At 44.2% G+C, this 18,039-nt stretch overlaps 1 protein-coding gene across 14 annotated transcripts in view; it reads left to right on the top strand.

Moving 5' to 3' along the window:
- FRMD3 (FERM domain containing 3) overlaps window positions 1-18,039 on the top strand; it is a 380,275-nt gene that overhangs the window by 305,933 nt on the left and 56,303 nt on the right. For 13 of the 14 annotated variants that reach the window (XM_044940217.2, XM_044940218.2, XM_044940224.2 and 10 more), the window contains 2 exons: window positions 285-353; window positions 6,465-6,589. In XM_044940217.2, the coding sequence (XP_044796152.1) occupies window positions 285-353; window positions 6,465-6,589 (194 nt within the window). The remainder of the gene's footprint in view (window positions 1-284; window positions 354-6,464; window positions 6,590-18,039) is intronic. The other variant, XM_025281939.3, reaches the window with a different exon arrangement.

Below are 18,039 nucleotides of genomic sequence, written 5' to 3'. Positions count from 1 at the left end.
GGTGGGGCTGGGCACAGCCTTGGATGTTGGAATATGGTATTGATACTTGTAAATCAGTGCACTTTGGCCCATACCCCAGTTTGGGGGCTCCCTTTCCACTCATCTCTTATGCCCACAGGATCTCTCAAACTCTGTAGTGATATCCCTTCATGGAGGAGTGGAAGGCATGGATTCTTAGAGTTGGGTCAGATCACTGTGAAGTTTAAAAAAAAAAAGTGCACACACCCGTCTCCTTCCACTCTGAGCATCTGTGCACAGATGCTGTGTTTCTGTCTTTTCTGCAGCGGTAAAGTTGCCAAAGAGGTGGTGGAAGCCAGCTCCAAAATCCAGAGAGAACCCCCAGAGGTGCACAGGTGAGTAGGGTGGTCCCAGGGCTCTGGGAGGTTTCTGGGTGGACAGGAGGGTTTCAAGGCAGACTTCGCCAAATCCACTAAAATAATGAAGGGAGCAAGGGCACTAGCTGCCTGGCCCTATGTTGTTTTCAGCCCCAGTTCAAGGCACTCCCATCATCCCCCAGGTCCCACTCAGACAGGTCTGCCCGGGGCTCCATTCTGAGTTACCGGCTCTGCAGGGAGTCATTGCCCTGATTTGGCCTGGAGTATTATGTGAACAAGCAGGAAGTATGTGAGGCTGTCTCCTGACTGAGTCTGTCATCCTGTCATCTTAGAAATGCTCTCTGCCCTTGTATCTGTTCATCACTCGTGACCAGTTCCCACTGACCCAACTCCTCCTAGACTATTTCACATGAGGGGGTAGGGTGCCCATCGCTCATCAGACCTTTAATTCCCCAAAGCCACTCAGAGGAATGAACTTAGTCATTATCAGGACAAGGGTGTGCTTCTCTGTTAACATGGCAATATATGTAATTCTGAGGAATAATATTCTCTTAACCATGCTGGACCTCTTATCACCACAGTTTACACAGATCATTGTACATCCTAAACTTCAAGCATGCTCCATATCTAAAGCTGGACATTGTCATCCTGATTTTCCTCCTTTTGAAGGCAAGATCATCATAAGATATATTCTTTAGGAAGTTTTCATACACTGCTGGGCACCAGTCCTTCCTTCCCCACCTTTGAACTTGGATTCTCCCTTAGGCTCAGATTTTTTGCTCAGCCTCCTCTATCTCCAGGGTGATCCAGTGAGCTGGGTACCTCTCACCTGGTCCTTGGGGCTGTCAGGCAAGAGGAGGCCACAGTCTCTCAGAAGTGTAGCTAAGCCAGCCAGCGTGGGCACCCACACAGGCGAACAAAACTGCAGTCAGAATGAAATCTTGTGCAGATGTGTACAGAGAATAATTCGTTCTTGGTTTGGGGTGATCCAGTGGGAAGCTTTTCATACTGTTCATGGTGTTCTCAAGGCAAGAATATTGAAGTGGTTTGCCATTGCAGGGAACCACGTTTTGTGAGATAGGGAAGCCTGGAGTGCTACAGTCCATGGGGTCGCAAAGAGTCAGACACAACTTAGCGACTGAACAACAAATGGGAAGCTGTCACATGCAAGCCTGCAAAGCAGTCTCTCCTGCTTCTTAAAGTAGGAGAAAACTGTAGAGCGAGGTAATCAGGGGCGCCCCGGCTGGGACCCCTTGGAGCAATGCCTGTGAAAGTCTTAGAGTTTACCTGTTAATGACAATGGTCATTTTTTTTTAAATAGCCTTTTTATAGCTCCTCCTCTGCCTCCAATTGTGGTTACTCAGTGAAGCAGAAACAAAAAAAAGAAGAAATAATACGACATATCATTGGAATGTTTCCAGATTCTTTGGTCTAGAAAGACCTCAGGGATCACCTGGTTCAATGTTTCTATTTTACAGATAAGGGAACTTGAGTCTTGGAGAAGTTAAGTGATTTGTCTGAGATCATAAATATTTTGGTGGCACAAGTAAGCCTAGAACTCCAGTGTTGTGCCCCTGAGTCCTGTGCTCTTCTCTCTGTAGTATCTGCTGCCTAGAAAGCCCCTGCATTCTCCTAGAAGCTGGGGGGCAAACCTACCTCAGGGGCTCAGCTTGGGTTTTATTCCTCTAGCTTGAAAGCATGAGTGTTTGATCTTAAAAGAAATACTCGATTCTGGGGAACCCCCTTGAAGGCACAAACACAGAGTAGGAAAATGTTTTTAACAGTATACTTTCAGAAAGACCTATTCCAAACATGCAAGGTTTTCCAAAAGCCCATAGTTACTGTCTACAGAGGGTTAATGAGATCAGGAAAGAATATCTTAAAACATTTACATTTTAAATTTACGTTTGCATCATTTGTGAGAATCAAGCCTTCCTAGATCAAGGCTTCTTAAATCGTACCTTGCACAGGGATCATCTAGGGTTCCTGTTAAAATCAGATTCTGATTCCTGAATCTGGCATTTCTAATGTGCTCCCAGATGATGGCGATGTGGCTAGTTCATGGTTTGCACTTTTGAATAGCCAGACTCTAGATTACTGGTGGTGGAGGTGGTGGAGGGTGCAGATTCACCCTAGTGAAAAGCTTTTCCTGGAGTGGACTGAGCCACCAGGGCAGATGAGAAATGAGGCATCCATCGATTCAATTTATAGTTTTTCTTTTCTAGAATCTCCTAAAATCTCCCAGAATATTACTGGAACCAAGGCTCTATAGGCCCTTTCAGCACTGATTAGCATCTCTTTCTCGCTCTTCCACTCCCTTCTCTCACATGCTTGTGAAAGGAGGCCTCTCTGGCCCTCAGTTCTTTGGCAGTATCTCTCAAACCTCTGACATCATAAGGAAGAACTTGTTTAAAGTAATGATCCAAAGTACGCTCTGGGAGGACAAGGCTTGGGTCTATCTTGGTTACCTCCATCTTACCCACCACTTTACACAATGCTTGGTCAAAGTAGGAGGTCAGTAGACATTTGTTGAATGAATGTATGCACTGGGAGTGTGGGATGACAGCTTTACCTCTAATTTTCTGAGACTTGAGATCTGTCCGTGGTGCTGCCTTGGGGACCTCGCCCTCCCAAGAAGTAGCACTGTGGTCGGAGCCAGGGTGACGTGTGCCACTTTCAGCAGCTACTTCTTGTTCCTTCCCAGTAGCTGGCTGCAGGGCAGGAAGTTGTTTCTCTGGAACAATTATCGTATTTTCGAATTGTTTTGACATCTTTGCAGTGGCTGTCCAAAGTGAGAGTATAGTAGTGAGCTCTTTCTCTGGCAGTGCTCAAGGAGCTCTGCTCATCTAGAAAAATGACAAGACTTCACTTAGCTTTCTTCCCTCTCTCTTGAGATTCTCCTTTTCAAAGTGTAGCCAGTTCTTGGACTTCTGCTTCTGTTGATATGTATGTGACATAGAGAAACAGATGCAGACTGAAAACACTGTCTTGGGATTTTTCTGTTTTTTCAAAAAGAGAAGATGCTCACTATCATGTTAGCTCACTGATCTTTGCTGATGACAAGATCCTCAACTGAAACTCTCTCAGCTGGCTACTTGGTGAGAATTACCTGCCCATTCCAAGGCCCAGTGAAGTAGAGGGCTGTAGCTCAGAGTTCAGATTCGACTCCTTAAACCACCTGGGCATAGAGCCTCCACCAAGGGATTCCCAAAAACAGCACTCATACCTGAAATGAGCAACAAGCGAGGAGTCATGAATGGGTCTTATCTTGGCTTTGTTGCTGTGGTATATGTCCTGCATAAGTCAGTGTCTCAGATCATCAGTTTGTTCATCTATACAATGAGATTCATGTATCCCTCCCCAGCTTCTAGGTTTTCTTATGGGCATTAAAATTATGAAGTGCAATAAAAATGAGGTGGTGATATTATTATCACTGCTCATCCAAAAATGGGATGCTAGAATCTGAAAGACACGTTCACATTGAAGTCTCTTCAGATGGAGCTTTTGCTCACAGGCCAGCACTTCCTTTTGTTCCAAGGAGTGGTGGCCTTAACTCCACAAACCTTGTATTTGTTGCTCGATATTATGCCATCATTTTTTGAAGCCACTCTTAGAACACACTTTCAGTTCCCGAAGGAAACTTTTCTTCTCAATAGAATCCTTACAGCAGTTTCACTCAGAAACTGTTCTATGGAGAATGCTCATGAGTAGGCTGCAAAGCAGGTCTGGCACTTTGGCAGAGTCTGCTGGCAGGTGGCCTCTGAGAGTGGGGGCCACAGCACAGACACTCACCCGATAGGGAAAAGAAGAGCCTCCCTAAAGGCTCGCTGTGGGTCCCTCCTGGTTGTGATCTACAGTGTGATTTCTGGAGGAGGAGAACCTTTGTCAGTTCAGCTGGCATGCGTGTTCCGAGATGGATGATTCAGAATTAGTTTGTGCAAGAATGGAAAATGGGCTTTTCAGAGGTCAGAAAACTAGTCTGCACACACAGCATGTGCTTTGCAGAACTAAGACTGCAATCATGAAAGCCACAGGGCTGATAGAAATCCCATGAAAATCTCAAAAAAAGAAAAAAAAAGAACCCTTCTACAATAAAAGAAGCCTTCACTCCTAGTGATTTTAATCTCCCTCTTACTCCTCCCTTCCTTTCTTCCCCTGTGAGGAATCCCTGCTTCCCCTCCTTTTCCTATAGACCACTACACCTGCCAGGACTTATCAGACATTAGCTTCCCTGGAAGGTCTTTCCTGGCTCTCCCCTCACTCACAGCAGGATCAGGTGCCCCTTTCTGCTGCTCCCCTGGACCCTTGGCCGTCTCCCATGAGATGTGTGCTTTTCTGTGTAGCACACGGAAGGAGTCGTGGCTGTAGCACACTACGGAGTCATGGAGTGAAAACAGTGGTCAAGAGCAGGGCTTTAAACAAAATGAAGTAGGATGGAAAGTAAAACATAGAGTCTCACACATAGCAATATTGCTGCTGTCACAAGAAACACTTTAGCTATGTCTTCCTGTATCTGTGTGTGTATGTGTGTGTAGAGCGTGCATGTGTGCTAAGTAGCTTCAGTAGCGTCTGACTCTTTGTGACCCTTTGGACTGTAGCCCACCAGGCTCCTCTGTCCATGGGATTCTCCAGGCAAGAATACTGGAGGGGGTTGCCATGCCCATCTCTAGGGAATCTTCCCAACCCAGGGATCAAACCTGCATCTGTTATGTCTTCTGCATTGGCAGGCAGGTTCTTCAACCACTAGCGCCACCTGGCCTGGTGTGTGTGCAGAGATGATATCAAATATATTTCTGTAATGTGAGTCTTGGTGCAAAAAGTTTGAAAATCATGGTTCTGAGGAGTGAATAGTTTAGGATGAGGACCATGGTTCCCCAGAATGATACATACATATCAGCTGCAAAATAAAGGATTGTAGAATGAGATAATGAAGACAAGAACTCCATGGTTAAGCAAGTCCTTATAAATTTCCTTTTCAACCAGTGGCAGCTTTTAACTCTAGATGCTACCAGCTTCTTCTCTGTCTGGCCCTGATGCCTAACAGAAATGCCTAGGCTATTAAGGCAATCCCATCAACTAGCCTGGAGAACACCCATGCCAGTCTGAAAGGCCAACTTAATGCTAAGTTTACTTCAGTTTCAAACTGAGCACCCCTTAACAAGATGGCAAGAGAAGTGCTAAAAGGCACATGAGAATGGATAGGTCAGTCTCTGCCTTAGAAAAGGTGGGGCTGATTAATACACCAATAATTACAGGGCAACAAATACAACAAATTTGAGCTGTGAAAGAAGGGACACTAGAGTGAGAAGAAAGGGGGAGAGGGAGTTAGTGGTGAAGGCAATCCAGGAGGGCTTCAAGAAGGAGGCATTTGACATCATCTTTGAAGGATGGGTTGGTGTTAGTTTGGACAGGAAATATGGAGATGGGAAGAGTGCTGAAACACCCAGCAGAGGCACCCACCTCTTTGTCAGGGCAGACAGTGTAAATGGGCTGCCTGGCTGTCCTCCAGTAGTTTTGATGAGACAACCTGCACAGTTTCCTTGCCATCTGCTCCCTGTTGCAGCTACCAACATACATGTTCTCCTTTCAAAAGGAGAAAGTGGAGCTGCATTCTGTGGCTGCTTAGTGAGTAGGGTGTGAATTTGAGTGGGAATATTAAATATCGATAGTAGATGTTGGACATCCAGCAACACCAAAATAACTCTCAGCTGTAGATGGCCTGTGCCATCTTCTGGGCAGAGTTTTTGTTTTTGTGGGTTTTGGTGGTTGTTAAATTACTTTGAGCCATGCCCTCCATTCACTTTTCTGCATATCTAGTTCGGTGATACCTTCTCTTGTGTATTTCTGATTCCCATGTCTTTTTTCAATGCCTTGTCTTGTTGCACAGCATGTCCAAGTCTGAGGACATATGGGGAAAGATATTTTCTTTCACTGTGTTGCATTGGCTCACATGGACATTAGAAGACATGTCAGGGCCTTAAGGATAAAAAGGGCTGTGTGTCATCTTTACCACTGGCCTAATGCACCATGTGAGCCTAGAGGCAGGGCCCGGCTTGGGTAGTCAACTGAGACGGAGGGGCCAGTGTTCCTGATGGAAACCAGTTCCCTCTGGCTTGTATCTGTTTTCAGAACAAATATTTCTCAGAGCCGCAGCTCCCACTCCTTGAACAAGCAGCTCATCATTAACATGGAGCCCCTGCAACCCTTGCTGCCTTCCCCCAGCGAGCAGGAAGAGGAACTTCCACCAGGTGAGGGTAAGTACGCTTCTTTCCAAAGGCCGGCAATTGCAGGCTTACCCTGGAGGAATGAGGGAGGCATCGATCCTGGGCACCTTGGGTAATTTGTTGGCGCGGAGGTCAAAGTGAGTCATAAACTGTGTTTTTAGTAAGTAAACTGTTCACATCTGGAAGGCTGTGTTATCCTGAGAGTTCTATCAGTTTCTCCCAGAGAGAGTTCACTAGTACAAAGCATTCCTAAAGTTACATGTTAAAGAAGTAGTGGTGTTAGACCTGTATCCAATATGGTAGCCATTATCCACGCGTGGCTTCCCAGGTGGTGCTAGTGGCAAAGAATCCGCCTGCCAATGCAGGAGATGCAGGAGACACAGGTTCAATCCCTGGGTCAGGAAGATCCTCTGGAGTAGGAAATGGCAACTCACTCCAGTATTCTTGCCTGGAAAGTTCCATGGACAGAGGAGCCCAGTGAGTTACAGTCCATGGGACCACAAAGAGTCAGATGTGACTGAGCACATATACAAGCACCCATGTGTAGCTATTTAAAAATAACTTAAAATTACTTAAAATAAAAAATTCAGCTCCTCAGCCATATTAGCTAGATTTCCAGTCCTCAGTAGCCACACATGGCTAATGGCTACCATCTCCATCCTTCCATAAAGTTATACTGGCATTTTCTTGGCTATAATCAGAGTTATATTAGTGGTTATAAAAAATTCTTCATAAATATCTCTACACTAGTCATCCCCTTTCTGCCTTTTCCACGGGGCCCTGTCTGACAGTGTTAATACAAGCTAAAATATAAAGGTCCATTTCAGCCCCAAAGTTGTTATATTTGTAAATGATATAATATACGTGCTTCTAGGTTTTTTTTTTTTTTTTAAGGGCTTTACTTACTTCAGGGAAGAATCTTACCACACTGCTTGCTGCACACACCTGGTGAGGCAAATTTCACTCTCATTAATTTCAAAGTAAATTTTAAAAAATTCATATAACATTATTAGAACCATGAACCCTAACATAACAGGCTTTTCCTTAACTTTATGATGACATTTAAAATCTGGATACTGGGCAATTTCAAGAGGGCGGGTCATTCTGTCCCCAAGAGATGAGCTTCACCTGCAGTTTTAATTCAAGAGTCCCTTCCTTAGGGGGAAATTCTTCAGCCAATAATAAGAACATGACTTGGCATATGACCAACCTAGACAACATATTAAAAAACAGAGACATTACTTTGCCAACAAAGGTCCGTCTAGTCAAGGCTATGGTTTTTCCAGTGGTCATGTATGGATGTGAGAGTTGGACTGTGAAGAAGGCTGAGCGCCAAAGAATTGATGCTTTTGAACTGTGGTGTTGGAGAAGACTCTTGAGAGTCCCTTGGACTGCAAGGAGATCCACCCAGTCCATCCTAAAGGAGATCAGTCCTCGGTGTTCATTGGAAGGACTGATGTTGAAACTGAACCTCCAATACTTTGGCCACCTGATGTGAAGAGCTAACTCACTGGAAAAGACCCTGATGCTGGGAAAGATGGAGGGCAGGAGGAGAAGGGGATGACAGAGGATGAGATGGTTGGATGGCATCACTGACTTGATGGACATGGGTTTGGGTCAACTCTGGGAGTTGGTGATGGACAGGGAGGCCTGCCGTGCTGCGGTTCATGGGGTCTCAAAGAGTCGGACACGACTGAGCAACTGAACTGAACTGGCAAGCAAATATCCATGGAGGAGGTCATAGCAACTGATTCATACTGAAGTGTAAGGGATTTTAGTAACTCTTTCCCTGAAAGGAATTTTCAGGGTTGGAAGCAGAACTGGGCAAATGGATGCCACAAATTCCATGAGTAAAGGAAAATGTACAAAATACAAAGGATGGTGGCATCCGGAGACATCTCTATCCCCGTCTTGGACATAGCATGATAATAACGAGAACCATTTGTTATAATTTGGCAATAAGGAGTTCATGATCTGAGCCACAGTCAGCTCCCGGTCTTATTTTTACTAACTGTATAGAGCTTCTCCATCTTTGGCTGCAAAGAATATAATCAATCTGATGTCAGTGTTGACCATCTGATGATGTCCATGTGTAGAGTCTTCTCTTGTGTTGTTGGAAGAGGGTGTTTGCTATGACCAGTGCGTTCTCTTGGCAAAACTCTATTAACCTTTGCCCTGCTTCATTCCATATTCCAAGGCCAAATTTGCCTGTTACTCCAGGTGTTTCTTGACTTCCTACTTTTGCATTCCAGTGCCCTATAATGAAAAGGACATCTTTTTTGGGTGTTAGTTCTAAAACTGGTCTTCATCGAACCATTCAACTTCAGCTTCTTCAGCGTTACTGGTTGGGGGATAGACTTGGATTACTGTGATATTGAATGGTTTGCCTTGGAAACAAACAGAGATCATTCTGTCGTTTTTGAGATTGCATCCAAGTACTGCATTTCGGACTCTCTTGTTGACCATGATGGCTACTCCATTTCTTCTAAGCGATTCATGCCCACAGTAGTAGATATAATGGTCATCTGAGTTAAATGCACCCATTCCAGTCCATTTTAGTTCGCTGATTCCTAGAATGTCGACGTTCACCCTCGCTGTTTCCTGTTTGACCACTTCCAATTTGCCTTGATTCATGGACCTAACATTCCAGGTTCCTATGCAATATTGCTCTTTACAGCCTCGGACCTTGCTTCTATCACCAGTCACATCCACAACTGGGTATTGTTTTTGCTTTGGCTCCATCCCTTCATTCTTTCTGGAGTTATTTCTCCACTGATCTCCAGTAGCATATTGGGCACCTACCGACCTGGGGAGTTCCTCTTTCAGTATCCTATCTTTTGGCCTTTTATACTGTTCATGGGGTTCTCAAGACAAGAATACTGAAGTGGTTTGCCATTCCCTTCTCCAGTGGGCCACTTTCTGTCAGACCTCTCCACCATGACCGCCCATCTTGGGTTGCCCCACGGGCATGGCTTAGTTTCATTGAGTTAGACAAGGCTGTGGTCCATGTGATTAGATTGACTAGTTTTCTGTGATTATGGTTTCAGTGTGTCTGCCCTCTGATGCCCTCTCGCAACACTTACCATCTTACTTGGGTTTCTCTTACCTTGGACATGGGGTATCTCTTCATGGCTGCTCCAGCAAAGGGCAGCCACTGCTCCTTACCTTGGACGAGGGGTATCTCCTCACCGCTGCCCCTCCTGACCTTGAACGTGGAGTGGCTCCTCTCAGCCCTCCTGTGCCTGCACAGCCATCGCTTCTTGGACATGGAGTAGCTCCTCCCAGCCGCCACCCCTGACCTCGGACGTGGGGTAGCTCCTCTCGGCCACTCCTGCACCGTTGCAGCCCGGCACTCTGGGATGCCACCCCTGACCTCAGACGTGAGGTAGCTCCTCTCTTTGGAAGGAATGATGCTAAAGCTGAAACTCCAGTACTTTGGCCACTTCATGCGAAGAGTTGACTCATTGGAAAAGACTCTGATGCTGGGAGGGATTGGGGACAGGAGGAGAAGGGGATGACAGAGGATGAGATGGGTGGATGGCATTACCAACTCGATGGATGTGTGTTTGAGTGAACTCTGGGAGTTGGTGATGGCAGGGAGGCCTGGCATGCTGCAATTCATGGGGTCACAAAGAGTCAGACACGACTGAGTGACTGAACTGAACTGAACTGATTTGTTATAATGGCCTTTATGCTCTGTCTCAACAATTTACTCTGTAAGCTCTGTGCTAAATTAATATTCTTAGCCCAAGGGTCCCTGGATCCAGGTTGCTGGTCTACATTTTTCTGTGCCTTCTCTGTCTTTGTATGTTTCCCAAAGCACAATAAAAGCAGCTTTTGTTTCTGATCACCAGTGATTTTTCTGGGCTTCCTCCTATATGCCTGGAAAATTGTTTGGAGTGGAAATCACTTTTTCTGGACATCAGGATTAGCTTAAGATTGAATGAAGGAAGATGTGGCTAATGGAGAAGAGGAGGGGAGAAAAGATAATCCAAGCTTGGGATTGTGATTTTGCGTCATCTGTAGACATGGAAGTCTAGATGGGAATAAAGGCTGGAAGAGCAGTTACCATGGAGAGTATTGAAACCAGACTATTGATGCCATCAGAATGCCCCAGATGTAAGGGGGAGCTTGGGTAAGCTTTCCCCTGGACCCTTAATTACATTTAATTAGAAACTTCCATTTTGCTTCATTTTCTATAGTGAAGTTCCATTGCTAAATACTAACCTTGTTATTAACATTACAACTGTGTGTACAAGAGACATGCATTATGAAAAGTGAAAGTGAAATCATGTCCGACTCTTTGCCACCCCATGGACTGTAGTCTACTTGGCTCCTCTGTCCATGGGATTTTCCAGGCAAGGGTACTGGAGTGGGTTTTCATTTATTAGATATTTATAGAGCTATTTTGGACTTTTCATGAGAGAGACCTATCAGTGTGACTTTATAGAAATTCTTTTACCAGCTGTAAAGTCACACTGATAGGTCTCTCTCATGAAAAGTCCAAAATAGCTCTGTAAATGTCTAATAAAATTCTCTTTTCTAGAAGAACTTTTGCCTTATGGAGCATCTTTGTGGGTTTTGAAACCAAGCAAATCATAGTAACTTCCAAGATATAGAATCCACTCAAAAGGGAAAGAAATAGAAACAACAGTATTGTTCAATGTCCAGCAGATAGAAAGAACTCCCCAATCTAGAGAAGAGAGCAAATTGTCTTAGGTACTGTGAAATTCAAAGTTATAATTCCCACAGGAAACATAGCTGTGTTCTTGATACCTTTATATTTTAGTTACTACTTTAGAGTCATATCCTGCTTCCTGTGTCTTGTCTTTGAGTATCAGGTAGTGGAATTTAGATATTCCATAGGGATAAGTAGATAATGTAATAGATTCAAATATCTCTGATATATAAAGAGAAGAGAGGCAGAGAATACGGCTTTCAACAAAGGTGCCTCCACCTTTGTGGATGGGCTCTATTTCTGGGCAGATACAGTGTGATGAATTGTTTTATCCTTGTATTGTGATATTTTAGCACTTTTTATGTCTCAGCAAGAGCCAAATCAAGCAGCAAAGACATGCTGAGGAGCACAGGCATTCAGTAATTGTGGCCCACAGGCTTAGTTGCTCTGTGGCATGTGAGATTTTCCTGGACCAGGGATCAAACTGGTATCCCCTGCTTTGCAAGGTGGATTCTTAACCACTGGACCACCAGGGAAGTCCTGACAGTCTCTGTTTTTCCTGGAACTTCAAGATTCCCAAAGATAGCTGGGGTTGCCCACTGTTGCCCAGATGAGCTCAGCGGTGTTCTGGGTGAGAACATATTACCCCAGCCACTCAAACAACAGCTGGAGGATCAGCTGTGAGGCTGGCTGTGTCTGAGTAGAGAAAAAAACAAAATCAGTTCCTAGGCATCACTAAGCAACAGAAACGTTTTCAGTGTCACCCCAAAGTTGCTTGGTTACAGGATCCCAGTAGATTAGTGCTGTAGAAATCTTGAGATGAATAGAGCAAACCATTTGAAAAGTGCCCCTTAGAGTTTATGAAAATTTCCAAAGAAGAAAAAATTCAGGGTGGGAATTTTTCTAGGTGAAAATGACATTTTCACATGAATAAGGTCCCCACAGTGCAGGTAGCAAAATGCTTGCATGTTTTATTAGTAGAGTGTCTTTTTCATAAGGAAAAAAGATTATGGTAGAGAAGGGACAGCATTGCTGTCCACCAGAGTGATGATACAAGTTGGCATAGTTCAATAGGCAGGAAACCATGCTTTCATCTTCTTGATAGATACAACTAATAAGAGTAGAAAATGTTTGACACCCTCTTGCTGGCAAAACAGAAGCACAGTGGGGACACCAGAGTTTCCATAAAGGAGTGCCTTGCGAGTAGCAATGTGGTTGGTTTGATGGTGGTTTAAACCTGCACTTGCATATGATTGAGGAAAGTATCTGTATCGCAGAACAGATGTGAATTAAGTAGATGGTAAAACTAAATTTCCCAAGCCACCCTTTAGCTCTGTTCCTGTGTATGTTTGTAAATGCACATATATGTCATGGATGTGACTGTGTGTGGGCAGAGGGGGAAGTGGGGTGTTTTAAGGGTTATTTATAGTATTTAGCCCTAACCATAAGTGATTTAAGTTGGCACCGTTGAAATTCTAAAAAAATCTATATGTGAACCTGTGAAGGCATTTTGAGCATATAAAAAAGTACAGTTCTCATCCATCAAGCATGCCATACTCGTGACCACCCCACTCCACCCTAACACTTAAAAGGTGACCCACAGGGCCGACTGTGTTCTCCATGTGCAGGTCTTTCTGTACCATACCAGGCAGAGCCTCACATACCCTACACAGTTGTTCCAATCCCATCACTGCTGGAATGTCTAACAGCCCAAGGCTGCCATGGTTCCACTGCTTCCACTGAGTTTGGTCTCCTCCCTGCTTGTCTCATATGCAACTTCCTCTCCCTCTTTGGTTCCTTTATAGAGTTCCCTGGCCAGGGCTAAAACAGATTTCCTCAGCGTGTTACTGTCTCTCTTCCATGCCATTTCCCACCGTGTCCTAAGTAATTTCTTCCTTTTGGCTTAGGGTATATGAGGATGTGCACTGTGAGTGATGCATTTGTCCATCAGAAATTTCTTTTATGTTTCATCGAACACCAGGAACTGTTTACAAATCCAATGGGCTCACCTTTCCCCTTATAGTTAGTGCTACATGGTGATAGCAGACAAGTTAGTACAGGCTCTTGTCCCTGCCATTGGGTTTGGGGGTTACTGTTTGTTTGTATTTTCTTATTATAAAATTAATTCATCATCTTCTAGAAAATCTGGACAGTACAAAAAGGCATAAATAAGCAGAAAAAAATTACCTCCCAGACTGTCCCACCTCCTAGAGGCAATCAATGTGTTAACAGTTTTCTTCCGTATCCATTTTAATGCCATTTCAGTCATCCTTTGTGTGCAGTTTTTAAAATTCCTGCTTTGTTTGCTTAATGTTGAAAACATAAGAGCATGAAAATGTATCATAAATTGAACTATAGGTCAAACAATGAATTGGGAGCATATTTAATTCAAACGTGGACAAATAGGTAAACATCATGAATTAGAACTCACACAAAATACTGTTTTAAGCATCTTTTTGGCACTGCACAGGTTTGGACTCTCCCAAACTTTTCCATGTTATGGCCCCAGTCTCCCACTGCTAATAAGCAGAGAGCAGCCAAGCCTGCTTCCACAGGAGCTAGGAGCCTCAGCAGAGCAGAGGTCAGCTTCTGGTTTTATTTATAACTGCAGAGCCAAATTTCAGAATTCCTTATCACATTTATTGAACTCGAGAAGTCTGGGTCGGCAACTCCTCTAGGGTAGGAAATGCCGAGAGTAACTCAAGGGAAGAAATAAAAGCCTGAGCGAGCTCTGCATATTCACTTTTGCAAGCTCTTCAAAGCTTCCACCTTCCCCACTTTGTGCTTTTCTTTGGAGTTTGTGTCATCTTTGGAACTTTGGTTTCTGGTATCTTCTGATGAATTACGTACTCGTAAGGTCGCCGAGAGTTGGATACCACTGAGCTTCTGAACTGAACTGAACTGAACTGAAGTTCATTTCACTTGAAAGAGATCTTTGAAATTTGAAGTGTTTACATTGCTGGAAGGAAGCTAAATGCTTGGTTCCTGATGCAATTTAAGTGTTTTTATCTTGCCAGGATTTTGTATTTTTACATCATACGATGCCAACAGTGTGTGCATCATCTCAGTTCTGTAGTTGGCTAAATCCCTTAAATCGTTCATTTTAAGACATATCCCACTCCTCGGCATAAACACAGCAGGGCTGTGGATAGCTGTTCTGTTTCTGCACTAATGCCTTGCAGCAGAGAGAAACACAAGCTCTGGTCTCAGCTCATCCACCTTTGGGAGCCTCATATTCTTCATCTCTAAGACAAGAAGATAAGACTTGGACTGCAAGGAGATCCAACCAGTCCATTCTGAAGGAGATCAGCCCTGGGATTTCTTTGGAAGGAATGATGCTAAAGCTGAAACTCCAGTACTTTGGCCACCTCATGCGAAGAGTTGACTCATTGGAAAAGACTCTGATGCTGGGAGGGATTGGGGGCAGGAGGAGAAGGGGACGACAGAGGATGAAATGGCTGGATGGCATCACTGACTCGATGGATGTGAGTCTGGGTGAACTCCGGGAGTTGGTGATGGACCGGGAGGCCTGGCGTGCTGCGATTCATGGGGTCGCAAAGAGTCGGACACGACTGAGCAACTGAACTGAACTGAACCACTCAAATGATTCCTAGCTCTAAATTCTTCAATTCTTTTGCCTAATGTCAAGGTCAAATTCCCAGACTGTGGTTTGAGGTCTTTCACAATGAGAATGGGAACTTGGAGACAGGAATATTTTTCATAGCTTCTGGAGGTTAGAAGGAATGTTAAGGATGTTCTAGCCCAAGTGTTGGCAAACTGGCTGGTAGCCCATGGTCTCTTTTTTTGGGAATCTACAGATGAGAAAACCCCGAGAGAGGACACAGTTTGCCCAAAGTCGCAGAGCTAGGTACATCTGGGTTTGCAATCAGGTTCTGATTACCAGATTCCTGGCTTCGGTGTCTTGCATGACATCAAACACATCTAAACAGTTCGACTTCTTGTGAAAACAGAACCATGAACTAGGGAACTGCATTTAGTTTTCAATCATATCAAATGAATTATCAAAAGAGACATCTTACTCTATGTAAGTGTAGGGAACTTGTGTGAGTGGTAAGAAGAGCTGCTGCATACTCAGGGCAGGGTTTGAGCGTTTGATTCAGTCACAGCCTGCCAGGACCCAATGTCTCCTCAGAAACGTCCAGCCCACTGGGAGCATCGCCTCCCCGGGGCCCCCATGGTGGGAAGGCTGTGGACAGAGGTGCCGACCAAACAGAATTCCTGAGAGAGCCAGGCTGCAGGGCAAACAGCCTTCATGCAGGAAGGCTGTCTCCCTCTGGGAATCATGTTCTGATTTTTAAAGCTGAATCTCTTAAATAAAGAATAGCTCACTCCAGGCCTAGTTCTAATTACTCATTGTCTTGTGCTGAGAATCTTTGTCTTATTAGTGAAAGCAATTCAGTTCAGAGCTTCCCACATCACCGCTCCCGCTCAGGTTGGCTCTTGGCTGCCGCACTTAGGTATTAATAATTAATTGCTTTAAGGCTTCATTCAGCTGGGGTTAAAAAAAAATATCAGTCAAGTGTCCCATGAAGTAATTTGGTCGCGGTCCTTGAGGGTTGGGATGTGAGCCAGGCGAGAGCATCAGCGTGCACAGCTGTGACAGCCAGTGTGGTCTGTGACAGGCAAGATACTCTGCTTTGGCATTTGGACAAGAAAACACTCCCACCACCATCTCTAAGAAACCAAAGAAGAAGAAAAGTGAAGATATTGCTTAGCCATTGTCATTAGAAAACAGAGGCTATAATTTTCTGGATTCCATAGTCAGCATGGGATTCTATTTTCTCATGTTTTTATTAGCGGATTGGTAGTGAGTGTTAAGTAAATACGCTTTATGATACCCAGGCTGACATGAAGGCAGCAGCTCATAGAATCTCCCTTCCTCCCTTCCTCTTCTGTTAAGACCTGGTGCCAATTATGTGAAAGAAAGTGTCGGGCAGTACAGGCTAGTTCCACTCTTTTAGGTAGGTCTGGGACAGTATGGGCAGGGTTCAGCAAAGAGGCTCTGGTTGGTTGGCACGAGACTGGATATTGGGCATGTCCACTGGGATGTATGCCCAATGCCATCTGCAAAGTAGGGCAGCCTTCCTCTTGGTTTGGCTGATGGAGAACTGGAGGCCCTGGAGCCATTGCTCCCAGACCATGGGTTTCCCCAGTGGCCCACTGGGGTGGAGGAAATGACTATTCAGACTTCTAGGGATTTAGCTTTTATCACCTCCTCAGACAATTTCTATTGTGTAGATTTTATAAAGGTTATAATACATCAAGAGAGCTGTACACAGGGCTTCCCTGGTGGTCCAGTGGTTAAGAATCCACCTTGCAATGCAAAGGACATGGGTTTAATCCGTGGTCTGGGAAGATCCCACATGCCACGGGGCAACTAAGCCTGTGAGCCACAATTACTGAAGCCCACACGCCTAAAGCCCATGCTCCACAAGAGAAGCTACCGCAAGTGCCCGCAACCAGAGAGCAGCCCCCCTTCCACAACTAGAGAAAACTCCACGCAGCAGCGAAGACCCAGCACAGCCAGAAATAAATAAATATTTTTTTAAAGAATTGATGGCTGTACATGTATCTGATTTAGAAATACTCATTTTTTTCTTAAGTATGAGCAAACATATTCCCCCAAAAATAAGTTTGGCTATAGCTGCTCTAGATCTTACTGATGAGCCCACCAAGAATAAAATGAAGGGCTTGTTTTTGAAACTCTGAAATCCCTGTTCATGCCCAAACTCCAGATTCCTAAAATAGATGCGAGGTCTATCTGCTCTAGTTGCAGTGGTGACATGCCCTTTTACATACTTTCAGTCTTCCACGCTAGTAAACCGGGGTGAGCCACCCAAGCACAGTCTAGACTTGAGCCAAGCTCTTCGGTAGATGCTGTGTCACTCTTGCTGAATTGTTCTGCGGTTGCCCAGAGGCCCCGATTTTCATGAGGGCTGGACTCTACTTTCTTTTTTTCACTGTTGTTATTGTTTCAACATCCTTCACATTCTTTGTCTAAAATTTATTTTACTGAAGTATAGTTGATTTACAGTGTTGTTAATTTCTGCTGTACAGCAAGGTTATTCATTATACATATATATATATATATATAATTATTTTTCATATTTTTTCCATTCTGGTTTAGTACAGGACACTGAATATAGTTCCCTGTGCTATACAGTAGAACCTTGCTGTTTATCCATCTTATATATAATACTTCCCATCTGCTAATCTCAAACTCCCAATCCATCCTGCCCTCCACCACAAGTCTGTTCTGTATGTGAGCCTGTTTTGTAGATAGGTTCATTTGTGCCATATTTCAGATTCCATATATAAGTGATATCATATGGTATTTGTCTTTCTTTTTCTGACCTGTTTCACTTAGTATGCTAATCTCTAGGTTAATCCATGTTGCTGCAAATGGAATTATTTCATTCTGTTTTATGGCCAAATAGTATTCCATTACATTTACATATATACCACATATTCTTTATCCATTCATCTGGTGATGGACAGTTAGCTTGTTTCCATGTCTTCACTGTTATGAATAGTGCTGCTATAAGTATGTGGGTGCATGCATCTTTTCAAATAATATTTTTGTTCAGATATATGCCCAGGAGTGAGATGGACTCTACTTTCTGAGTGTATGCAGGACACAACCTTAGTGGGGATCCTCTGGTAGTAGAAAGAGCATTGGATAGAGATTTTAGAGGGCTGGAGTTCATTCATTCACTTGATAAGTATTTACTTCTTCTCTGGAACATGCTGGACACTGGTAGTACCTGGATCTTATTTCCTC

This window comes from Bubalus bubalis, chromosome 3 (genome assembly GCF_019923935.1).
Source record: "Bubalus bubalis isolate 160015118507 breed Murrah chromosome 3, NDDB_SH_1, whole genome shotgun sequence".
In the NCBI taxonomy this organism is placed as follows: Eukaryota; Metazoa; Chordata; class Mammalia; order Artiodactyla; family Bovidae; genus Bubalus; species Bubalus bubalis.
The sequence above is the reverse complement of the archived record's forward strand: the minus strand, read 5'-3'. Positions and strand labels throughout refer to the sequence as shown.